The sequence below is a fragment of the Dermacentor andersoni genome, chromosome 7, assembly GCF_023375885.2.
Source record: "Dermacentor andersoni chromosome 7, qqDerAnde1_hic_scaffold, whole genome shotgun sequence".
NCBI classification, from domain to species: domain Eukaryota; kingdom Metazoa; phylum Arthropoda; class Arachnida; order Ixodida; family Ixodidae; genus Dermacentor; species Dermacentor andersoni.
Genome location: NC_092820.1, coordinates 175,876,057 through 175,902,025, shown reverse-complemented (window position 1 = coordinate 175,902,025; position 25,969 = coordinate 175,876,057). Strand labels below are relative to the sequence as shown.

The following is a 25,969-nucleotide window of genomic DNA, read 5'->3' as shown; positions in this document are numbered from 1 at the left end:
ACGGACTTGACCAAACCTCCATTGCTCCTGTCGCCAGTGCGATGCTGGCGCTATAACCTTGTTGGCCCAGAGCCGCGTCGATAATCCCAGCTCAGCGCCGCTTCTCCCTCGATCGCAGCTCGGGTCACGCACCTCGAGGGCAAGTGCCGTTCAGACCGATAAGTGCACATCATCCTCTTCCTTTATGCGCGGCATGCCTCTTACATGTGACATGGACCCCTTTCCAGGAGTTTTTTTTTTTTTTTTTTTATAACTGCCTTCTTTCAGGCTTCTTGGTGGCGAATTTTACTCTCCCGCTGTGACTTGGGTGCTTTTTATTGCGTTGTCGTGGATCACAACACATCACCACACTGTCACACGCATTTCACCACATGCACTGTTCACCATGTTTGCGAGTTCATTGTTCCCACCACTTTACATGTGTACACTTGCTCCGCCCGTGTTATACTCTTGATACTTCATCACTCCATTGCCCTACTCATGAAATCAGCCCCCAGATTCTGTCGTCCTTTAATGTACTCTATATGGAAGCAGGATTCTTGCAAGGTTAGGCACCATCTCATTCTGCGATTAGCTTAGCTTTGTGCAAAAGCTCCAGGGCCCGGTGGACCGTTTGCACCCTAAATTGTTCGCTAAATAAATAGATGTGGAATTTTTTTATTGCCCACACAAGGGCAAGACATTTCTTCTCTATGGTTGAGTAATTCCATTTTGCATTGTTAAGTCGCCTGCTAGCAAAAAATACTGGCTGGAGTCTGTTGTCTTTCTCTTGCAGGGGTACTGCTCCTAATGCCATATTGGAGACATCAATGCGTAGCACAAGCTCCTTCTGTATGTCTGGTGCAAATAGCACCGGCGGATGTGCTTAGCATTTCAAGGCTCTTCGTTGATGTTGACACCACTCCACTACGTTGTTTTCCCCCTTTTTCGTCAACTCTATCAATGGTCCAGCTACTTCAGCGTACTGTGGGATAAATTCTCTATAAAATCCTGTAAGTCCCAAAAACGATTGTACTTGTTTCTTGGTCTTGGACCTGCCCACTGCTTGTATCTTGTCTAGGGTATCCTTCTTGGGCTCGAGTTGTCTCATTCCCAATTGGTGCCCCAAAAATTCTGCGCTGTTGTACCTTAGCTCACATTTGGTTGGCTTTATTGTGAACCCCGCATCCTTTACTCTCGTTAGTAGCTTTTCCAGGGCCTGAAGATGTTCATCTCATGTATCAGTGGCAACCAGTATGTCGTGAGTATAGTGTTCAACGTGCAGTACACCATGTAGGACCCGTCTCATCAGTCTTCTGAACACTGTTGCGGCTGTCTTTACACCGAATGCCATATACTTAAATTGAAATAGTCATTTTGAGCATGAGAAAGCTGTCTTTTCTTTGGATGCTTCTTCCATAGGAATCTGTCAGTATCCTTTAGACAAATTCAGTTTTGAGAAATATCTCTTATTTGCCACTCTTGGTACTACCACGTCTATCCTGGGGATTGGTTCTGCATCTGTTTTCAATACGTTGTTCAGACGTCTGAAGTCAACGCATACTCTATTAGAACCGTTGGCTTTCTTAACCATCACTAATGATTTGTTATAAGGAGAATTAGCCCTTTCTATGATTCCCTGCTTCAACATCTAGTCTATCTGACTTTCAATCACTTCTTGCTTTGCGAGGGGTAGTGGATATTGCTTTACATGCACTGGTTCCTCTTTTGAACACTGAGCTCGCACCACACTACTTCTGTCCGCCCGGGGAGATCTGAAAACACCTCCTCAAACTTGTGAATCAACCCTCTCAACTTCTCTACTTGTGTTGCTGCTCGGGATTGGTTCAACCTAACACTCTACCTCCATGTTCTTCTTATCGATATAACTGTGCACTTCCCCATGGTCCTTCTCTTCGGCAATCACCATGCAAGCTCTAGTCCTCTCCTCTTTCTTCCCCTTTTCTATCTCCTTTCTCTCTTCATACTTTTCCAACATGTTGATGTGGAAGACCTTCTTTGGTCCTGAACTGAGATCTCATAGTCCAACTCATTTTTCTTTTGAGTAACTGTAATAGGTCCCTTCCATTGCATAAGCATTTTATTATCTGTAGGCAGTAGTACCAACACCTTGTCTCCTGGTTCTAACTTTTGGTGCGTTGCTTTGCAGTCATAATATTTCTTCTGTATCTGTTACACTTGCGCCAACTTCTCGTGGGCCAATTTGCAAGTTGCCTCTAATCGGTTTCGTAGTTCTAGTACATACGTGTATGTGGTCTTTTCCTCATTGTGCAATTCCTCTCTGGACCACAGCTTTTCAGAATGGTTATTGGTCCTCTAACTGCTCTCCTGTATAGGATCTCAAATGGGGAAAACCTTCAGCTAGCTTGTGGCACTTCTCGGTAAGCGAACCCTTCCCAGTCTTTTGGCCTTTCCTGACACATCCTCCTTATCAGTGTCTTCAACGTTCCATTAAACGCTCTACCAAACCGTTCACCATCGGGTGGTATGGAGTGGTTAGCTTTTGATCTATGGACAACACTCTATTTACCTTCTTCATAACCTTCGACGTGAAATTCGAGCATCTGTCACTCGAAACTTCCCTGGGCACACAATACCGGCCAAACATCTCCAACAATGCTTCGGCCACCTGAATGGCATCTACCGTTTTCAGCACTACACCATCAGGGTACCTGGTAGCTGAGTCCCCTAGCGTGAGCACATACCTATTTCCTTTTCCAGACATGGGACTAATAGGCCCTACAATATTGTTACGTGTGGAAAGACACAGACGAAAGATGCTATTTACACGCTATTTACACTGGAGCCAGGCTGCCAGGCTGACACTCGCTTGTGCCAAGGGCACCGACCAACTTCTTCGTCGTTCTCGCTTCGGCTCGTCTCTTGAGCATCGCTCAATGATATCGTAATATTAGCCCCCGGCGGCAAAAGCACCGTCACGGTGCTGTTAAATATCCAAGGTGCATGGAGAGTTGTGGGGCTTGAGTCAGGCAACGTGGACAATGTCGCTGGTTGTCACAGTGGAGGATGTAGTGGGCGTGGCTAGAACGATTTCATAGGTGACATCGGTCACTTTGCGTATCACGCGATATGGGCCTGTGTAACAGGAAAGCAGTTTTTCACAAAGGCCGACTTTACGCGATGGTGACCAAAGCAACACGAGAGCGCCGGGCACAAAATGTACATCACGGTGACGGAGGTTGTAGCGTTGTTTCTGCTTGTCTTGAGACACTTGTAGACGAGTGCGCGCAAGTTGGTGAGCATGGTCAGCATGGGTGATTGCATCACTGGCATAATCGCTAGTTGAAGCTGTGGCGGATGGAAGCACAGTGTCCAGTGGTAGCGTGGTTCGCGGCCATACAAGAGGTAAAACGGTGAAAAGCCAGCAGTTTCGAGAAGGGAAGAATTGTATGCAAAGGTAATGTAAGGTAGAGCCAGGTCCCAGTCACGGTGGTCGTCTGAAACGTATTTGGATAGCATGTCTGTAAAGGTGCGGTTCAAACACTCAGTGAGGCCGTTCGTTTGGGGGTGGTAGGAGGTGGTAAATTTATGCTGTGTTGAGCAGGCACGCATGATGTCGTCAATGACTTTGGCCAAAAAGTTGTGGCCACGGTCTGTAAGCAATTGACGCGGAGCACCATGCATCAGAATGATATCATGTAGGAGGAAGTCCGCAACCTCAGTTGCGCAACTGGTCGGAAGAGCACGGGTTATGGCGTAGCGGGTCGCATAGTCCGCCGCGACTGCAACCCACTTCTTTCCTGATGTAGATTCCGGTAATGGGCCGAGAAGGTCCAAGCCGACACGATGGAAGGGCTCGGCGGGGATGTCGAGTGGCTGCAGGTAACCAGCGGGGAGCTGGGAAGGCTTCTTGCGTCGTTGGCAAAGTTCACAAGCGGCGACGTAACGTCGTACGGAAAGGGCAAGGCCCGGCCTGAAAAAACGGCGACATACACGGTCATAGGTTCGAAATACGCTGAGATGTCCTGCCGTTGGTGCGTCGTGGAGCTCTTCTATAACGGTGGAGCGGAGGTGTTTAGGTATTACAAGTAGGAACTCGGAGCCGTCCGGATGAAGGTTACGACGATACAGAGTACCGTCGCGGAGGACGAAGAGGTGTAGAGTAGCATCGGCCGGAGAGTGCTCAAAACGGTCGATGAGTGCTTTGATGTAGGCATCATGGCGTTGCTCGACGGCGAAATGAAGCAGCTGTGATACAGAGAATACGCAAGAAGCGCTGGCAATATTGGAGGAGTCAGAGTCGTCAACAGGGTAACGCAACTAACTGTCAGCGTCTTGGTGCAGGCGGCCAGACTTGTACACCATGGAATATGAAAATTCCTGTAGCCTCAAAGCCCATCGACCAAGCCGGCCTGTAGGATCTTTTAGCGATGAGAGCCAGCAGCGAGCATGATGGTCAGTGACTACGGAAAAAGGGCTACCATAAAGGTAAGGACGGAACTTCGCAACCACCCAGACAACAGCAAGGCATTCGCATTCCGTAATGGAATACCTTATTTTCGTGATTCTAAGCACCCCCCGATTCTAAGCACCCCCCTCTATTGTCGCGAAAAAATTGGGAAAAAAGTTTGCATGCGAATCTAAGCACCCCCCTATTTGTTAGGAAGCGTGCCTAGCCAATGCCGCCAAACGCGCTTGCTCATTCTGTCATCGAGCTGGAGCTGTTGGAGTCCCGAGGTGGCACAGCGTCCGCGGCGCGAGTACGCCGTACAGCCGGACTGTACGGATGTATGGCGAAAGCTACAGAAAGAGTCCCCATCAACCATCGCAAAGTGGATTTCGGACGCTTGGAAGCGGGTCCAAGTGGACGTTGCGGTCAAATAATTTAAGAACTGCTCGATCACAAACCGCTTCTACGGAACGGAAGACGACCTGCCGTGGGATACCGAGAGCAGCGGTTCAAGCGGTGCGACGAACTCGAGTGGCAATGATAGTGACTGAGCATCCGACACAAGCGGTGGGTTCACTGTCTGCACCGATTTTTCTTTTGAATATTTGCAAAATAAAATGTTATTTCTCGCACCCGTCTCGTCGTGATGTTGCAGCGAAAAGAGGGAAGGGGGGGGGGTCATTCTAGATTTTTCGAATCTAAGCACCCCCCCTCACTTTGGGCATCGCGATTGTGAAAAAAAAGGGGGTGCTTAGAATCGAGTTAATACGGTAGTTGCGCTCCGATGTTGCTAGGAGGCGGCTCGCATAAGCAATAACGCGATCCTTGCCACGTTGACGCTGGGCTAAGACGGCACCTACGCCATGACCGCTGGCATCTGTACGTAATTCTGTAGGGGCATCAGGGTCAAAGTGGGCGAGAATGGGTGGTGAGGTGAGAAGAGTGAAGAGACGAGAGAAGGCGGAGGCTTCTGCAGTACCCCACGAGAATTGTACGCCTTTCTTCAAAAGATTAGTTAGGGGCCTAGCAATTGTCGCAAAATCTGGAACAAAACAACGAAAGTACGAGCACAGCCCTACAAAACTTCGAAAGTCTGCGGCTGTCTTCGGAATCGGAAACTCTCGGACAGTGCGAGTTTTGTCGGGATCAGGCTGTACTTCGGAAGCGTCAACGAGATGGCCCAGAAGAGTAATTTGTTGGTGGCCAAAACGACATTCGGACGAGTTAAGTTGCAGCTTCGCCTTTCGAAATACATCAAGTATAGTTGTGAGACGCTCAAGGTGAGTGTCAAACGTTGGCGAAAAGACGACGTCGTCGAGGTAGCAGAAGCATGTGGACCATTTGAAACCTTGGAGCAAGGAGTCCATGGTACGCTCAAAGGTGGCAGGGGCGTTGCATAATATAAACGGCATTACTTTAAATTGGTATAGGCCATCAGGTGTGATGAACGCGGTCTTTTCTCTGTCCATATCGTCAACAGCAATCTGCCAATATCCCGAACGAAGATCAATAGACGAGAAATAGCTGGAACCGTGCAGGCAGTCAAGGGCGTCGTCTATACGTGGGAGCGGTAGATGTCCTTCTTTGTAATGCTGTTCAGATGACAGTAGTCTACACAGAAGCGCCACGTGCCGTCCTTCTTAACCAACACCACAGGTGACGCCCAGGGACTTGATGAAGGCTCAATGATGTTTTTATCGAGCGTTTTGTTCACTTCATCTTGAATTACTCGGCGTTCGGACACAGAAACTCGATACGGTCATCGGTGAATAGGCGCAGCATCGCCAGTAAGAATGCGATGCTTGACCGCTGTTAGGATAGGCCTGCAGCTATTTCAGCCCGCTGCAGGTGCGTCGATCAATCCGGGGTGGTGGCGTCCTTCAGAAAGACAGGAACGGGAATCAAATAGGCGAGAATGCCAAGAGCGTGAGCAAAAACGGCAACAGGTTGAAAAAGAAATGGCAGCAGTTAAACGCAGCAAATTAACAGCGGCTTGAGAAATCTGTACGCTGGACGCAGCGAAAGCGGGAGGTAGATAGCAGATTTTGGTCGAAAGCCGACAGAAGTAGTAGCACCTGCGAGATTAGCAGCACGCACACGAGTGAACTCGAAGTGTTAGCCGCTAACGATGCCTTAGTGGTAGCAGAGGCCGTTAAAAGCCAGAGTGAGAGCGACGAGGTGCTGTGCCAACAGAGGACTGTAGAGACAGCTAGGCCAGCTGCGAACAAATTGGTACAGTTACCGCGCGTGTGCGTCGCATCTCATGGTAGCGAGGTCGTTAGCAAGGTACAGAATACTGCGGACTTGACAGACGCGAGCACCCATGTCGAGTCAGATCTGCTTGCCGAAGTGAAGTGCGAGCTGCACGAAGCAGTTGAGGGCAGCTCTCAGGATTGCGAGCTGCGTAGCTCAAAAGAAAACAACTGCATTGTTCAGGGATCGGTGCAGCTCTCCGCCAGTCTATGTAGCCAAGATAGGGATGATTTAGTTAAGAATCATTCAGACTGTGCGCGTGAGACAGCGATCGAAACCGACGGCCTGTGTGCCGATGCACAGCGTGAGCTGGGCGATGCAGTAGAGGGCAATTCGCAAGTGCGAGTTGCATAGCTCGAGTAAAGCCTGCTGCAATGTGCCAGAGTCGGTTGAGCTGTCCGCCAGTCGAGGCAGAGAGAGAGTAGACTTAAATGAAAATCACTCAGACTGTGTGGGTAAGAGACCGATCCGGGCCGACGAAATGTGTACCGGCCAGCACGAGGCGCGAGAAGGCGACATGAGAGGGAGCTCAAAGAGAAAGCACTGCAGAAGGAAGGGCGCTAAAGATCGGAATGCGGTGGCTAATGTAGCGCAGCCAAAGAGGGCGACAGATGCGAAAACCCAGGGCGCAAGGAAAAGAAAGGTGCGGTCGTCATTGACGATGTTGACGCATCATAAACGTTCGAGCCACAAGTCAAAAGGAGACCGAGAAGCATGTTCTGCACGGACGCGGACAAAGGGCATGGCGTAGTTAAATTCCTCGTCGTTCCGTCTTTCTTTTCGAAGTTCAGCGTGTAGGGCGAGGGAGTGCAAGGTGGCAAGACGAAACGACGTGATAGGGAGTGGCGACGCGGTCAATCGAGTTCGTGATGAAAGGCGGGCGCCAGGACGCAAATTGGCATTAGACTGTAACGTCTTGGAGGAGCTGATAGTGAGTCAGCCCTTTTGTTGTTCCTCGGTAGCCAGAGTAGCTTTTGAACCGCGACCACCTCGAGTACGGCTCAAAAGTATGAGTCAGCCGTAAACACTTGGAACGGGAGACCAAGAGAGCTTCCGTAGAAGAGAAAGGTGTTGTTTTGTTTTATATTTAAGCACTCTGAAATTTTCGCGATTTGAGACCAGGATTTCTTTCAAATGTAAGGTATGAGCTTTCTATATGTTTTGTTTGAGAAGCTCCGAGATTTGAAAGACGCGTTTTGTGTAAACCTGTAGTCTTGCGAGGTGTTAGTTAATGAGTAGGTAAGCTTTCTTTTTTTTTTTGTGTGCGTGAGTAACCTGAGTGTCAAGGTTATCGTTGAGAGGCCTATCGTAATGTGCGTGTGTATTAGTTAACCTTCTTTTTTTTGTGTTTTTTTATTTTCTAAGGTTAACCGCGTAGGTTTTCAGTAAGTGCATGATTTGCACTAAGAGCTCTTAGGTCCATTAGCGCGTGTCCTGTGCGGACGGAAGGAAGCAGGTTTATGACTGGGTTGCTCGTGTGTGTTGAGGGCATCCGTATTCTGACTTCTCTAGTATGCGTGCGTAGAGCTAGTTATTAGAAGACACATTTATTTAAAGGTTCCTCTGTGTTGCGTAAGTTACGCAAGTTTGGTTGTTCGTTTAAGGAACGTGTCCTGTATGGACTAAAGGAACAAATGTGAGTAAGCGTGATGGAAAGCTTGTGTATGACGCAAGCACGTGTTCGGTATAGGGACCACAAAGCTAGCGCGATTGTATTTACGTACCTGTGGAGTTGGCCAGACGGTTCAGCGGCAACAGTACATGAGATAAGTACGCCACTGTGATAGGGTAAGAAGAGGCTGTTCGTGAAGTTAGGTTGCTTAAGTTATGTTTGGGTATTGGTATTTGAGAGCCTTCGGTTTAGTTCTGCGTAAACCTTTGCTCTTGTGCAGCACGACAGTCAGGTTTGGTCGAACTCAAGGGGAATGTGAACGCTCTCTTTGGCGGCACAAAATTTTGGGGCAAAATTTAGGATTCCCAGTTGAGCGGCTTGCATGGAAATTTTGATAGGAAGCCTGGTGGATTAACAGCTGATTCCGGGCGTTTGCACGCTGAGTAGTATTGTGTTGCCAGGATTGACTCTTCTGTGCCAGTTGTTGTGAGATGGTTGAAGGCATTCCAAGTGCGCAGGAGTTGCAGAGAGCAAAACCATCGTCTTGCTCGCCAGCCATTCTCTTCCTGCCCAGCGGTTGCCAGCACTGGCCATGCGAGATTTTTCGGGCCATGGAGGAGCTGTTAGGATCGGCCTGTAGCTATTTCAGCCCGCTGCAGGTAGGTCGATCAATCCAGGGTAGTGGCGTCCTTCAGAGAACCAGCGAGGAGAGCGCTAACCAGCCGTGAACTTCCTTTGGAGAACTGCGGACTACGGCAGCTCTGGAATGTAGAGGCACCAGCTGGGTTCGGGCGTGACCACCTGACTACGGAGGCGCAGAACAATGAATACCACGACGACTGCGCTGCAAAGGTCGTCTACCTTCGGAGAGCGCTGAAACCTGTGTGGCATATGTATGTGAGCCCTCCTCCTCCAAAAGGGCAGGTCATCTTCAATGACGTCGAGCGGAGTGCTTATAATCAGCGATTGTCGGCTGCGAGAGTGTGCCCGTCGTCCTATTCTGTGCTTGTCAATGCGCTCGTTTACTGTATGCTTCGTCTTGCGGGCCCTATTTGGGAGTCACACTAGACTGTATCCCATGTTCAACTGTAAATAACATGTAAATAAATCCTGCTCGCCTATCTCCTGACGATGACATCAAGTCTCCCTTCAACTACGGCCGCCAACTCTAATACCGCGAGCGTCTGGCCTAAAGGGCGATCGTCGAAGTCGAAAATATCGCTGTGGGGCTATAATACTTTGCAAAGGTCTTCAGCCTGCGTAGAAGACAGGTCCGTCGAAACCATTTTCTTTATGTTGGGATCGACGCCCGAGGCTGGTGCGAGGGGCATGCTAAGCTCGCAAGAACCATCGGTCGATAACGCTGCCATGTATTGGTCGCCGAGACAATCAATGGTGGCAAGGCAAATACCTTGCGGTAGAATTTGCTTTGCCAATCCAAAGTTACAGACAGGCATGCTAGTGTGGTTCGCAGTAATAGTAAGCATACTGTGAGGCACGGTGACGTCATACTGTATTGGGATGTCGGGCAGAGGAGTGACGAGGTACTCGCCATCAGGAACTGGTGGGAAAGACAACAGTTCAATGTAGGCTATGGACTTCGGCGGCAGGCGAAGAAAGCCGGTGGAGCGTAAGCGGCAGTGGGGTGCGTCAGAAGGTTCTGCGAGCATCGGCAACTCAAGGCGAAGGGTACTGGAAGAGCAGTCAATAAGAGCAGAATGGGCGGAGAGAAAATCAAGGCCGAGAATGAGGTCGTGGGGGCAGTGAGCAATTATGGTGAAGAGGACAGGAGTGTGGCGGCCGGCGATGCTGACACGTGCCGTACACATGCCGATGATAAGCACAGTACCGCCATCCGCAATGCGGACGACGCGTGCTGACGCTGCGGTGAGGAGCTTGTTCAGTCGTCGTCGGAAGGCAGCACTCATAATAGAAAGATGTGCTCCTGTATCGATGAGTGCTGGGACAGGATAGCCGTCAACGTCAAGAAGGTTTCGGTTAGTAGGTAACGTGAGCAGAGGATTTGAGGGCAGGGTCGACAACGCAGCTTCACCTCCAGAAGCTGCAGTGCCTAGTTTTCCGGCTGGGTTCGGGAGGCGATAGGCGGCAAAGAGAAGCGGCGGGGTTGGGGCGAACGAGACTGGTGGCGTCGAGGTGAGGGCGAGCGGCTGTAGTGAAGGTTCGGAGCAGGGGCATCAGCGGTAGTGGGTTTATGGCGGGTGGCATAGGGTACAGAAGGTCCAAAGGTGCGGGAATAAGTGGCGGAGTAAGTTCGAGGAAGTGGTGGCCATCGGTTGCGGCAGTGACGGGCGACGTGGCCGATGCGACAGCAGTGTAAGCAGATTGGCCTGTCATCAGGGGTATGCCATTCGGACGGGTTGCGGCGAGATGGGGCAGAAAAGGACTGCCGGGGATGAGGAGGGCCACTAGATAATTGGGGAACGCTGTGTTGAGACGTGGAACACACGGTGTTCAGACCTATCTTTTCAAATTCCTGTCTGACAATGGCCTGAATCATCGCAGTGGTGGTTGGCGGATCGGGAGGCGTCGTGGAGCAGGCTGGCGAATAGGCGGCCTCAAGTTCGCGGCGAGCAATACAGGTGACGTCGTCACAGGTGGTGGTCTGACGCAGTCGACCCTCACATGTCGACGTAGCAGCAGTGTTGGGTAGCCGCGCAATGTGGTGTGAGATACGGCGGCTCTTAGCCTGTTCAAGGCGATGGCATTCTTTTATAATGGCGTCGATAGTCGAGACGTTGCCGAAAACAAGCAAATTGAAAGCGTCGTCGGCGATGCCTTTTAGCACATGTGCCACTTTATCTGCTTCGGACATATTATCGTCAGCTTTACGGCATAGAGCCAAGACGTCGAGGATGTAGGAAACGTATGGCTCTGTAGATGACTGAACACGAGACGCAAGAGCCTTTCTCGCGGCAGCCTTGCGCCCAATGGAGTGCCGAACAGTTCCCGTAGCTTTTCTTTGAAACTGTCCCAACTGGTTATTTCGTCATCATGCGTTTGGTGCCACACGCGTGGGGTGCCGCCGAGATAAAAGATGACATTGGCGAGCATAATCGTTGGGTCCCACCTGTTGTTAGCACTGGCGTGTTCATAAAGCTTGATACAGTCATCGACATCCTGTCCCTCCAGGCCAGAGAACACACCTGGGTCACACTGTGGGGCAACCGTGACGATTGGAGCAGTCGGACAAGCCGAAGCCGTTGCAGTGGCGGGCTCGTCACCAGGAGGTATGGTGACAAGCTCGGTGTGCCGACCACTTCGGAGTTCTGTGGTGAGGTTGGGGATCGCTGACCTCCACTAGAAATGTTACGTGTGGAAAGACAGACGAAAGATGCTATTTACACGCTATTTACACTGGAGCCAGGCAGCCAGGCTGACACTCGCTCGTGCCAAGGGCACTGACCAACTTCTTCTTCGTTCTCGCTTAGGCTCGTCTCTTGAGCATCGCTTGACGATATCGTAATAATATCAATCGCCACTCTGTGAAATGGCAGCTCAACAATGGGCATCTTTCCTAGAGGCACCTTTCCTAGAGGCGCCTTTCCTACACGTCCCTTAGACATTGTCTTTTGGCATACAACACATGATTTCCGTACCGTTTCATATCACTCTGCACCCCGATCCAAAAGAACTCTTCTGTGATTCTATCTAACATGTTCATTATTCCTTGGTGACCTGCTATTACACTATCATGCCCAATCTTCAGTACTGTATCCCTCAGCTCCTTCGGGACCATCAACTGTAGTACTTCCCTACCTGGACTAAACACACTTCCGGCGCAATAGGTTATTTTTCTTTATAAACTTTACTACTGTCCCAATCCTTTTCCTTCGCACCAGTTCCCCTATCTTTAGTTCACACTTTTGTATTGACTTATCCTCGTTCTCTAATTATTTAAATTCTGCTGTGGTTATATGTAATCCATTAATGGCTGTAACCTGCAATGCTGTCAGAGGTTTCGTACTACTACTACTACTGCTTGCTTGTGTTTGTACTGCAGCCACTACGTCTGTCGCTTGCATCCCCTCTTTTAGCGCTTCTGAATGTTCTTTCTCTTCCACGTCCTTCCCTGTCCTCTTCCGACTTGGGTCTGGGTCATCTGCCTTCCTCATCCCAGGTACATTTCCCACAATCAAATCATAGAGGGGGTCCTCCGCACATCTAGCTGTGACCACCCCTGTAAAAAAGGGTATAGATTTTGGAATCCGTGCCTCAGGCAGATATTTATCGGACCTATCTACCAAGATTACTGGTTTAAAGTACCCGGTCATGCTTTCTGATGGTACTAGACTCCTCCTTACTACAATGGTATTGGCTCCCATGTCTCTCAAGACTGTAGTTTGCATCCTTGTACCTTGCCTTCCACAGAGGCATGTCCTGCTCTCTCTGTCCATCCTCTCTTGACCTCGTTATCATCATCATCAGCCTATTTATGTCCACGGCAGGACGAAGGCCTCACCCTGTGATCTCCAATTACTCCGGTCCTGCGCCAACCAATTCCAACTAGCACCCGCAAATTTCCTAATTTGGTCGCACCACCTAGTCTTCTGCCGTCCTCTACTGCGCTTCCCTTCTCTTGGTACCCATTCTGTCACCCTAATGGTCCAACGGTTATCTAATGTGCGCATTACATGACCTGCCCAGCGCCATTTTTTTTCTCTTAATGTCTATTAGAATATCGTCTATACCCGTTTGCTCTCTGATCCAAACTGTTCTCTTTCTGTCTCTTAACATTATGCCTAGCACTCTTCATTCCATCACTCATTGCGCAGTCCTTAACTTGGTCTCAAGCTTCTTTGTCAATTTCCAAGTCTCTGCCCCATATGTCAGCACCGGTAAAATGCACTGATGGTACACCTTCCTTTTCAATGATTATGGTAAGCTTCCAGTCAGGAGCTGACAATGTCTGCCATATGCGATCCAACCCATTTTTATTCTTCTAAGAATTTCCTTCTCATGATCAGGGTTCCCTGTGATTAGTTGACCTAGGTAAACATGCTCCTTAACAGACTCTAGAGGCTGACTGGCCATCATGAATTCTTGTTCCCTTGCCTGGTTATTCATAATTATATTTGTCTTCTGCATATTAATCTTCAGCCCTACTCTTACACTCTCTCTGTTAAGGTCCTCAATCATATGTTGTAACTTGTCCGCAGTGTTGCTGAATAGAACAATGTCATCGGCAAACCGAAGGTTGCCAAGGTATTCGCCACCGATCCTTACTCCTAAACCTTCCCAGTTTAATAGCTTGAATACTTCTTCCAAGCATGCAGTGAATAGCAGTGGAGAGATTGTGCCTCATTGTCGGACCCCTTTCTTTATAGGTATCTTCCTACTTCTGTAGAATTAAGGTGGGTGTGGAATCTCTGTAGATATTTTCCAGGGTATTTACGTAAGCAGTGTGTACTCCTTGATTACGCAATGCCTCTATGACTGCTGGTATCTCTACTCAATCAAATGCTTTTTGGTAATCTATGAAAGCCAAAAAGAGAGGCTTATTGTACTCTGTGGATTTCTCAATAACCTGATTAATGACATGGATGTGATCCATGGTAGAGTGTCCCTTCCTGAAGCCAGCCTGTTCCCTTGGTTGACTAAAGTCCATTGTTGCACTTATTCTATTGGAGATTATTTTGGTAAATATTTTATATAATACTGGGAGTAAGCCAATGAGCCAATAATTTTTCAATTCTTTAACGTCTCCCTTTTTTGTGGATTAGTATAACGTTTGCATTCTTCCAGTTTTCTGAGACATTCGTATAGACAGCCACCAGTTTTCCTATCATTATGTCTCCTCCATCTTTGATTAAATCGACTGTCATTCCATCCTCTCCTGCCCCTTTTCCCCCTTTCATGCCCTGCAAGGCCCTTCTTACCTCATCTCTAGTTATAGGAGGAGTTTCTGTATACTGTTCATTATTGTTTCGAATAGAGTACTCCTGAGTCCTTTGGGTACTGTACAGGTCAGTATAAAATTCTTCCACTGCTGTTGTTATACCTTCGAGATTGCTGATGATATTACCCTGCTTATCTTTCAGTGCATACGTCTTGGTTTGTCCTATGCCAAGTTTCCTTCTCATTGATTTCATGCTGCGCCCATTTTTTACAGTTTCTTCAGTCTTTCTCGCATTATAAATTCTAATATCACTTATTCTCGCTTTGTTGATCAGTTTTGACAGTTTCGCAAATTCTATCTTATCTCTTGAGTTGGACATCATTTTTTGTTGTTTCTTTATTGGGTCCTTTGTTACTTGGGAGAACTTGCCTACTTGTTGCCTTGGTGCCTTGCCTCCCACTTCAATTGCTGCCTCTGAAGCCAGCCTCGTTACGGTTTCATTCATTACCTCTAAGTCATCATCATCATCTCTCTGTTCTAAGGCTGCATATTTGTTTGCATGTACCAGCCTAAATTTGTCTGCTTTTACCTTTACTGCCTCTAAGTTGGCCTGCTTTTTCTTGACCAATTTTACTCTTTCTCTGTTCAAATTGAGGTGATTCCTTGCCCTCACTAACCTATGATCACTGCACTTTACCCTACTTATCACTTCTACATCCTGCACTATGTTGGGATTGGCAGAAAGTATGAAATCAATTTCATTTCTTGTTTCACCGTTAAGGCTTTTGCAGGTCCACTTTCTGTTGTTACATTTCCTGAAAAAGGTGTTCATTATTCTCAGCTTATTCCTTTCTGCGAATTCTACCATCATCTCTCCTTAGTGATCGACGCCGTAGTTGTCGATTTCCTGTTCACCCACCTGCTTTTTCTCCACTTTCACATTGAAGTCATCCATTACTACTGTGTACCAAGTTTGCACTTTTCTCATCGCTAATTCAACACCTTCATAAAACTGATCTATTTCCTCATCGTCGTGACTGGATGTTGGAGCGTAGGCTTGTACTACCTTTAATCTATACCTCTTATTAGGTTTGATTATGACTACTGCTACCCTCTCGTTAATGCTGTAGAATTCGTCAATGTTGCCTACTATGTCCTTATAAATTAGGAATCCTACCCTGTATTGCTTCTTATCAGGGAGGTCTCTATAGCAGACGACATGGCCATTATTTAGCAATGTGTAAGCCTCAGCAGTTCTCCTAATCTCACTAAGGCCGATAATATCCCAAACAATGTCTGTTAATTCCTCAAAGAGTCGTGCTAACCTAGCCTCACTCGAGAGGGTTCAGGTGTTAAACGTTGCAAGGGTCAGTTTCCATTGGTGGCCTGTCTGGATCCAGAGATTCTTAGCACCCTCTGCTGCGTTACAGGACTGACTGCCACCTTGGCTTGGTGCTCTGCAGCTGCTGGGGACTGAGGGCCATTGGGTAATCCATTGGGTAATCCATGTGTCTTATCCACGGATCTAGTCCTGCGTTCGTCTGCCCTGTGACCTTTCTTTTGGCACAACTGGCAACCCACCAGTGCTTCATGACGATTACTACTCACTCGGCAGTTTACTGCTAAATGACCCAACTGGTTACATGGAAAACACCTTGGCGGTCCCTTTTGTCTAATAATTTGCCCCTGGTTCTTCATGTCTTCTACTGCAGTCATGTGCACATCTTTGTCGACCTTACCCAAATTTCTCAATCCTTGTGCCTCTACGAACTGGTCTGTTTGTTCTGCCATCTGCTCCACAATTTGAAGTTTTCTCTCTTTAAGGAATATTGCCAAACTGCTGCTACACATGGCAAGAAATTGTTCAACCACGACTTTGTCGCAAACCCCTTTATACAGTTTGTCCGTCTCGGACAGCTCTATCCACCTCTCAAAATAATTTGTTAGACGACATGTGAACTGCTTGCCTGCTTCTGAATCTTCAGGCTTACATGACCTAAACTTATCCCGGAACCGTTCTGCGGTCAACCTGAATCTCTGCAATAAAATTTTCGTCACCTTGTCATAGTCTAATGACTCCTCTGCTGGCATACGCCCAAAGACACTCAGAACCTCACCTGCTAAACACAGGCTTAAATTGTTAGCCCACTCGCTCCTCTCCCAGCCTTGCCCAACTGCTATCCTTGCAAACTGATGCAAATATACATCCAGGTCATCCCTCCGCTCATAGAAAGGTGCCATCAATTTCCTACGGCAAATTTGTCTTGGCCTGGAAGAAGGTGAGTCGGATGCTGATTTGGGTGTACTCATGCCATCACGAGAGCCTGCGCTCATGTCTGCTTGTTCTATATTCAACTCCAAAATTTATTTTTCTCTTTTGCGTTCGTTCATGTTGCTTTTCTTTTTCTTGTTGAGCATACTCGAAGCACGTCGTCGTCTCGTACTTCAACAGGTTAAAATCTAGCTGTCGCCACCAAACGTTCCCACTCCATCTCTAAACTACCAAGATTAGAGACAGGGCCGGAATAGTATCCTGGAACGAATCCTGGCAGGCTTGCCAATTGTCCTGTGTCGCTGATCTCGGGGGCGTGCAGGTGTTACGAGAGATGGGGTTGGGAGACGCAGAGCAGCACTGCAAACAGATTTTAGCTACACTCTACCCCAAACTCAATATAAAACTCGCTCAAACTAAAACACCATAAAGAAATACTAACATTTATGCAACCTACTACTTAATAATCACTGAACATGTCCTTGCCAGCTACGTTAGTCCTTGGTGTTTGCTACGCAAAAGTCAGGCCACCCTAGCCTATGGCTGCAACGCTACTAGAAAGGACCGTTCTTACTGACTTGTTGCACGTATCTTCCGAGTCCAAAGCGTGTCGGATCATGATAGTTTTTGTTCTCGCCGACTCTGTAAACGTTGCTGCCTTGCCGTTGGCCACTCAACTTGTCCGTCTTTGATGCCGGTATCCTGAACTCTGTCGGTGACGTGGCACCCCGGCCTCAGCGGTTAGGCAGGACTCCAGGTTCTGCCGCTACTTCTTCGAGTACTGACAAAACGCACCGAGGACTATCGTATGTGCTGGTCTGCCTCTGAAAGGGGATCCTTCCTGGAGTACCCGCCACTGCCGTGAGGGGCTGCAGTAGGTCAAAGGAGCCTTACTCAAACGTTGCTGAGGTCGACGGCCACACCCTGGACCGCCAGCGTCACAGACTTGACCGAACCTCCATGGCTCCCATCGCCAGTACGGTACTAACACTACAACCTTCTTGGCCCAGAGCCCCATCGATAATCCCAGCTTGGCACCGCTTCTCCCTCGATCACAGGTCGGATAACACACCTTGGAGCTCGTGCCCTTCGGACCGATTCGTGCACATCGTCCTCTTCTTCCTTTCTGCGCCACATACCTCTTACATATGACACTGATGAACAAGAGCCTGCGAAAGTTCGCCTGCCACCTGCTCTCATTCAAATCAAGCGATGCATCATGCCAACTTTCTGGAACTCCAAACCATGAGCACGCGGTTGCAACACAAACGTTCGGTAGAGATGCTTATCGATTGTTCTCGTATGCCCAATGCTCTGTGTCCTTGTAATTGTCATTTCTGTCTTTCAATATATGTTTGTGTGCCATGCCTGTTGCAGTTTCTTCCTTGCTGCCCTCAAAGGCATCTTCGACTCCAACCAATAAACCTGCTCCCTGAACCAAATCGTAACAACCAGAAAATCGGGCCAAATCGTTCACAGCAGAACACCCATCCGCTGTGTACACCTCAATGCATGTTGTCGGCCGCCTATCCGCACTAACATGGCAGCAATGCTACTTCCTGTAGTTGGATCTCACGGCAAATAGCATTTGAAACGAACTACATCTATTTATATCTATGCACATCTATTTAGACATGGCCAGTCTTCAAGGCCTTATGACATATTTCGCCGTAGAATGTTGGCCCCCCCCCTGTCATTTTTTAGCAAGTTTCTGTGCTGATTTAAAAATATAGTTCCTTATTTAAGGGGTAAAATTATGCTTTTTCCTATCATTGCGAGTCACAATCTTTCCATCGGCACTATAATCTCAAGACACATTCCAGGCGGTTGTCGGTCCCTTTAATGGCTAACTGCAGTGAAATCCTGTATTGTGTAATAAATATCTGTAGTGACCACGTAACTACATAGTAGAACAATGCAAAATTGGAACCAACTTGGAGAAATACACGTTTTTCGTGCCAGTACTATACAAGAATAGTGCCATTGCACCTTGCCAGAAGTGACACAGAACCCAGACTCCGCCTTACTTGAACCTTTGTAGCTGCTCAGAGCGTCTCATGTATAGTGTATACAGCATGAGGCTTTATATTTAAGGCAAAATATTGTAAGGGTGAAAAATATTGTTAAGACAGCATGCTGCATGCAAATCTGAAATTATCTGAACTTGACTTTCTCTTGGTTACATGGCATGCTGCTAATGGTTCTTGTCATCTGCTGCAGGGCAGTCTGAACTTCAGTATATAAAGTAGGTATGTGTGGTTGGCTAGCCTTATAGGCTTAACATGATTACTTTGGTGACATCCTTTCTAACAGATTGAGCTGAAGTGAGGTTTCATTGAAGTTGGTCGTTAAGAAATTTGAGTAACGTGAGCTTTTCTTGCCATACGAAAAGTTATTCAGCAAATCACAGCAAGCTGGTGAAATAGGCTACAATAAACTGTTATGTTGAGTGAGTTAAATGCACAAGGTAGCTAAATGCATGGTACAGCTGGTAAGCATGATAACGTGCGAGTATTTTCATGTTAAGTGTCATTCAATTACTTTGAAGTTGGCACTTGATTTCGCTGCTTACTTGCTTGCAGAACTTGGCAGCTTGACTGCAGCAGCACTGCTTGAAAAAGTAAAGGACCTTCAGAACCTTGCATACAAGCTGGGAATTGAAGAATGTAAGTATAATGCCCTGTTTTTTGGTGGTTGCTGGAAACTTTTGTTAATTTTATTAATGCTGTGGCCATATTAACACGTGTTGTCTACTTGAGGCTTTGCATGGGGCAAGGAGTTTCCATACCCGTCGTGGTGGCTTAGCGGCTGTGGTGTTGCACTGCTAAGCATGATGTCATGTGATCAAAACTTGGTCATAGCCGCCACATTTTGATGGCAGCAAAATGCAAGAGCACCAGTTGGTCAAAATTAATCCGGAGTTGCTCACTACGGCATGCCTCATAGTCAAATTGTGGTTTTGACATATGAAACCCCAAAATTCAAATCAATTCAAGAGTTTTCATGTAAGCTTGTAACCCCATTGCACAGGTAAAGTCTCTTCGTCATGTCACCTTGCCTTTATTGAACTGATGATATAGTGTTGTGTTCACATTAGAGGTTTGTGCATGTACTATGTGTAAGCCTGCTGGCTAGTAGATGTGTCCACCATTGAGGAAAGGGCTGACACCGCGTCAAAAAGAATGCAGTAGACAGATGAAGCCAGGGTGCTTGTAAATTAATAACTATGTATTAGGTGTTACCACAGTGCTACATTCCACAGCTGTGCATGGACTAGTGGAAGGCCTGAGCTAAGTCTGGGCAAACTGGGGTTGAACATGCGTCATAAAACCAGTGCACCAGATGTCCTTGCTCCGGTGAAGCAGGGCCATTGTTGCCCGGAAATAAGCCTACAACATGCTATATCTCAGAGCCACTGTTGCAAATAATTTATAAATTGAGACCATTGAGTGCTATCAAGTGTTGCTGTGACTGTCATGCTTTCTGCCCAGCGCTGTCTGCATTGGTTTCTTTATTTGAGGTTTCTTAGTTCTTGACACAAGTTTTTGACGTGAAAGCGTCAAATGGCCCATTGAGCGAAAAAGCCAGTGTCTGTCTGTTATCTGCAGCAGCAAAAACAGCAGGCAAATTCCCATTCGGTGTGACACCAGGTCATGAGTGCACCTCGATGAAGCAGAGCAGTCAAAAAGGAACACCTGCTGCTGTGGTAGCACACCAGGTGTTGCGTAAGGAGAGAGGGCATCGCTGCAACGCCACGTCGCTCTTGCTTTCGGAAGCCTGTGCTATCCGCGTGTTCCTTGTCCATGCGTGCTCTTGCCTGCGTTCTAACTGCACCTTGGTAAGGTCAAATCAAAATGCGCCAAGCGTCTCAGCATGCTCGCTTTGCCTGCGAGGAGTTCATAACTCGAAGGACTGCTCAACAGTGTTGAATTGGGCATTAATGCTTTCGCATTCACAACTCATAAGAAATCTTTAAGTGTCCTTGGATTTTTCTTGGACTTCTGAGCCTTTCACCATTCTGAACAAGCTCACAAGTCTGGGCACGTGGCAGTGCATCAAGTGCACCTGTTTTGCACTTGATACAGCTGCTGCGGTAGTTCGGCAGCTGTAGTTGTACTGTTAACGAGTTCGAGGTCATGGGTTCGATTCCTGGCTACGATGGCCACATTCTGATGAACATGTAATGCAATGTACTTATGCTTATAGATGCCCGCTTTTAACAGGCAAAGCTTGGCATGCTCATTCATAGGCACAATCACTCAAACTCACTCACTCATTTCACAGTCGTGAGTGCGAGTAGTAGTGATGAAGGATGTGAGTATAAATGGGAGTTAGTGTCAATGGTCATCAGCGACCATCAGCATGTGCGAGTGGGGCATTAGTATGAATGCAAGGAAGTGCCAGTGAGTGTGAGAGGATGTGATTATGGGCTCGAGTGAATGCTAATGAAGGTGAGTAGGTACATGAACATGAATGAGTATCGTTGAGTGTGAGAGTGAGAGCTAGTAAGTGTGAGTTGATGTGAATATTATATATGAGAGCCGCTGAGTGCGAGTGAACATAATTATGAATGTGAGTACTAGTAAGTGCGAGTTGACATGAGTGTGAACCCAACTGATCGACATTTATTTTTATTTATTTATTTACTCTCAACAACAAAGCATTACAGTGAGGAGTGAGGAGAAAAAAGGGAGAGAGAAAGAGTGATTACAACAGAGAGCATGCACAATATTCGTTATCGATGGCTGTTGTGAAGGCAGTGATGGGACATGATAGACTGCATGTGACTATCAGTAGACATGAATGCAAACACGAGTGCCTGTGGGTACGAACATTAGTCTCAGTAGAAATGAGTGCTGATGAGTAAGAACGCACATCGAGTGTGACTCGGAGGCAGTGCGTGACAGTGTGTGAGTGTAACGTGAGTGAGCTCCTGTGGCCACTGGAGTTGAACTCGTGAGTTAAGTTAGGCATTGAACAAACACATAAATGTAAAAAACAGTAAATGAACAAAGATCTCTTGACATTTCTTGTACTGTTTGAGATCTATGCTTGCATCAGAAGATCCTGCTGCTTGCTTTTTAAACAGGCTAATAATAATAATGGAATAATAGGCTGGGCTTTATTTAATTATGCTTATGCAGTAGCCAAACCTGCATTCTTACCTTGGCAATTAAGCAACATGAAAATGAAAGTTGGGTGGCGACGCTGCCTTGAAGTTTCTACATTGGCTCGCCATGAAGTCATATACAGTCGAACCTCGATATAACGAAGTCCAATTTGCAGCTGAAAAGTTCGTTAAATCGCGAGTTCCGTTAAGTCGAGGTTCGCATGTTTCAGCAGTCCAAATTAAGATATAGGTTCTTGGAACACTCCTGGTGTATGGCACCTTGTAGATAGCAAAATTACAAAGATAACCAATAAACCCCGGAACTAATAACACAACCAAGAGCATGATGCCCGATAGCCAGCGGGTACGAACGCATTTTTCTCCATTACGCGTACGGTGAAGAGCAGGTCTGCAGCAAGCTTCGTGCCTAGTGCTCATCGCTGCCACTAAATGTGGCCATCAGTGCCATCATCATCATGATTTGTCATCACTAAAAAAAAATCCTTTCACGAAGACATGCCAACCCGTGGCGCAAAGAAAAAAAAACTACACATACCAGAGCTATCAACTTGAATATTCTTTCGAAGAAAATTGGAAGTAGTATTAACTGGGTGGATCCATGAGGCCACCACTTACCATTAGAACGCTTAACGCTCGCAGCCATCGGATGATACCGCGCTCAGTAAAGCAATGACGACGTTGATTCATGAACGCTGGAATATTTTATTTAACTTCCCGCAGAGCAATTCTATGCAACTCAGATGGAAGCGAACAACTCCGTCAGCTTCATCTGCCACTTTTTAATAAGCGTCGGGGTTATAAGGCGCTCGTAGGTTGACAGGGCTGCTAAGGCTTGCTCTTGCGAGTGTGCGCCCGCATACGTGCGTAAAAGATCCAGCGCATCCATGACTTGCTTCGGTGTAGCTATGCTGCTTGCCGCCTGGAGTTCTTCATCCGAGTCGTCGTCCTGCTTTTCTGTATCTGTGACGCTCTGGATTCTTGCGTCATCGTCCAGCTCTTCAGTTGTCACAGCGCAAGCATCGCTGAAGACAAAGTCCTCGAGTGTCACGTCGCTTGGGGCACCTCCCTGATCGCGGAGCAGCTGCCACGAGTCAACGACATCTGTTGTGTACGCCATATTTTCGTCACCGTCATTGTACTCACGGCGGAGCAGGGCCTTAAAATTAAGGCGAAGGTCCGGGCTTGGTTTCATGACCATGTCGCACTTCACTGGCAGGGACCGATCACGCATTTCAGCGACGTACGCTGCAAGCTTAGCCTACAGCTCCGGAAAGCGTCCAGACTTCGGCACGTGAGAAATTTCTCACTTGCCGTCACAGATCAAAATTTCGCTTCGCTGCAGTCGCCACTCTCGCACCACCCGTTTGTGATTTGTTTCTCGGCGTAAAGGATGGCAGCCCTCTTGAACGCTGCTGTGAACGAGTGCCGAACGATTAGTGGGCCTAGAGCACTCGTGACGATCAGGCATAGAAGTAGCGCGTAGCCGGCAGTCAAGTGGAACGCGTCAAACCAGTGCCAATGCCTTTCAACAGAGAAAGAAACCTGCGAGTGGTGTCTGCTCTTCCATGAACTACGAGAGGACGCCAGAGGGGGCCAGACGGAGCGGACGTGCCTCACATTGGCTCCACCGAAACCCGATTTACGCCCATTCTAATGACCGTAGGACAACAGCCAAGATATCGACTGGACTATACTCGACAAGATCTACACCCGGACATCATTTTCAAACCGGTAGGCTAATTTTTTACCTCAATATCGAAGTTTGAAGATCCGAAGCGGGCGCAGCTGCGTCGGGCAACAAACTCAGCAAGAACGCTCACGGAAACGCACGGCGTTCGCTACACCTAGGCGTGGTCTATGAGACCGCTGCCGCCTCAACGATAGAGAAAATGTCTGAGAAGGCCTCTCAAGAGCCAACGACGGCTACCGGCACAACACCGGCACAAATGTGCTCCACGTCAGGGCACTCACTGAACGACTACAACGAACAATCTTCATCCACCAAGATGGAACACGAGTTCGACATGGACCTCATCGAAACCGACCCGACAAAGGCCTACCGCACTGGCGGTAGTTGGCACATTGTTGAATCACAAAGAGCTAAGAAACAATGTAAGAAGAACGAAAAAGGCAAGGAAGCCCAATCTCCGAAGCAACGCGGCTCACCTAGTCAGGCAAACTTCCCGAGAGGGGAACGCGACGACCATCCATATGGTGTGGCTGACAACCAAGGAAATCGCTTCCACCATCCAAAGCGCAAACCTCTGCCAGCACTACCAAAGGATGATGTAAAAAGCATCATGCGTCCCACAAAGGGATTAACAATCAAAGACATACTAATACCAACCTTGGCGAGTGCCATTCTCAAGGCAAGCCAACCAATCCAAGACCATTTCAGTCGAACTCAAGATGGACCCGTGAAGCGAGAGAGAATCACAGGCGTGGATTTCATCCTCCGCACTCGCCCCGGATCGAACATTATAATTCTATCGGTGAGCAGCACGAAAGTGGCCAACGTACTCCTCTGCATCACGCAACTCGAATTGAACGGACGTGTGCACCAATTCAATACATACGTAGCTGACCCCGACAACTGCTATCGAGGTGTGGTTCACGGCATTCCAGCGGACACACCCATGGAACATTTAGTAACCAACATGCGAGTACAGACACACTGAGTTCAAATTGAACGAGCTCGGATGCTAGGCAAGTCATCCACGGCGCTCATCACGTTCACCGGTGGCTCCCTTCCCAAATGTATTTATTACATGGGAGGAGAGATGCGACTCCATCCATACAAGCCCACTGTTCAAATATGCACGGAATGTTTCCAAGCGGGACACCGACCGGATGTGTGCCCCCACCCGATCAACATCTGCAAAAAATACGGATTGAAGGATCCTCCCACTCTTGGACACGAGTGTGTGATCAAATGTGCCGTGTGCGGGGCGGCAAGCCACGAGACTGGCAGCAACCAATGTCCACAGAAACTAAAGAACATTCGTTCCAAGAACACCAATCATCAGTCCCGCTCACGAGAGCGAGTGGGCCAGAAGAAACTGCGATGGTTCAGCTCAGAGGACGAGGAAGAGAGCCATCGCCACAAATCCACATCTCCTAATCACAAAAGAAGTAGGAGCCCATCCAGGGAGCCGTCCAGGGCCGCACAAGCGCCAGTGCCCCCGCAGTACCAGAAGTCACAAAAGCCTCAGGTGAGCTGGGCGACGGTTGTATCTCCCAACGCTCCGCAACACACACCAAACACACAGCGAGATCCCGGTTATGAAATACTTAAACAGGAAAACGCGCAGCTACGTGCACAACTTCGAGACGAGGAACGCAAACGACAGCGATCCGACGAGAAAATTAAGGAGCTAGAGGAACGCCTCACATGAAAAATACAACAGCTAGAATCAGATCGTAGAAAATCGGCCACAGAACCGACACAAATCACCTCAAATACGAACACTCTCACACGTAGTGAACCAAAATCACCAACACAAACACCAAATACCGAAGCGCCACCCGCAATGGCCCAAATCCAACTATTATTGGCAGAAACCTCTAAATCACTAATGCACGAGATGATAACCCTCGTGAATCAGAAACTCCTCGATTTCCAATCACAAATGCTGGTAGAATTCGAGAAGCACAAACAACAAGTGACGGAGCAGCTAAAGACCGCAGCGAAAACCACAACGACTAAGAAACGCGCCATAGCAGTCGGCGCCGGATCGGCCAAGACCAAGATGGCCCACCGCATAATTGATACGGACGGCTCGGACACCGAGATGTCAAAAGCATAAATAACAAGTGGGAACCATGGCTACTACACTTAAAGAGAAAACAAAACCAAACAACCCGGACCAATTAGAGATCTGGAAATGGAACTGCCAATCTTTCGCTAGAAAGGCGGCAGCCCTCCAGCAATTTATTAAAAGCTCTCGGGTAGCTCCGGACATAATATGCCTTCAGGAGGTTGGGCCCAAACCGGCCCGACTACAGGGCTATTATGTTCTGAGCGACCCCCAAAATCCTAAAGTTGCCACGCTGGTGAGTAAGACAATCACGGCACAAATGATATTCCTCCCCCAACGTAACGGGGAAACCAATTCCGTAACGATCAGCGTGCTACCGCGGAAAAGAGGCAAAGCACACAGCATCATAACAAACATTTACAGCCCTCCCAAAAGCAAAGGTCTGGACCTACCTCAAATTTTATTGGACACTAAGACCATAGCGGGCACCAAAGACCGGATGGTGATATTGGGCGATATCAACGCGCCACATACAATGTGGGGCTACGCGTCCACATCCCCTAAAGGAGCCCTACTTGAGCAATCTGTTGAAAACTTCGGCATGCAGACAGCAAACCACATAGGCACGCCCACACGCACAGGTAACAGCGTGAGCAGGGACACAACACCCGATCG

At 48.0% G+C, this 25,969-nt stretch overlaps 1 protein-coding gene across 6 annotated transcripts in view; it reads left to right on the top strand.

Moving 5' to 3' along the window:
- lin-52 (DREAM core complex component lin-52) overlaps positions 1–25,969 on the top strand; it is a 53,209-nt gene that overhangs the window by 15,207 nt on the left and 12,033 nt on the right. For 4 of the 6 annotated variants that reach the window (XM_055071669.2, XM_055071666.2, XM_055071670.2 and 1 more), the window contains exons 5-6: positions 11,427–11,524; positions 18,988–19,071. In XM_055071669.2, the coding sequence (XP_054927644.2) occupies positions 11,427–11,524; positions 18,988–19,071 (182 nt within the window). The remainder of the gene's footprint in view (positions 1–11,426; positions 11,525–18,987; positions 19,072–25,969) is intronic. The other 2 variants (XM_072289412.1, XM_050180181.3) reach the window with 1 other exon arrangement.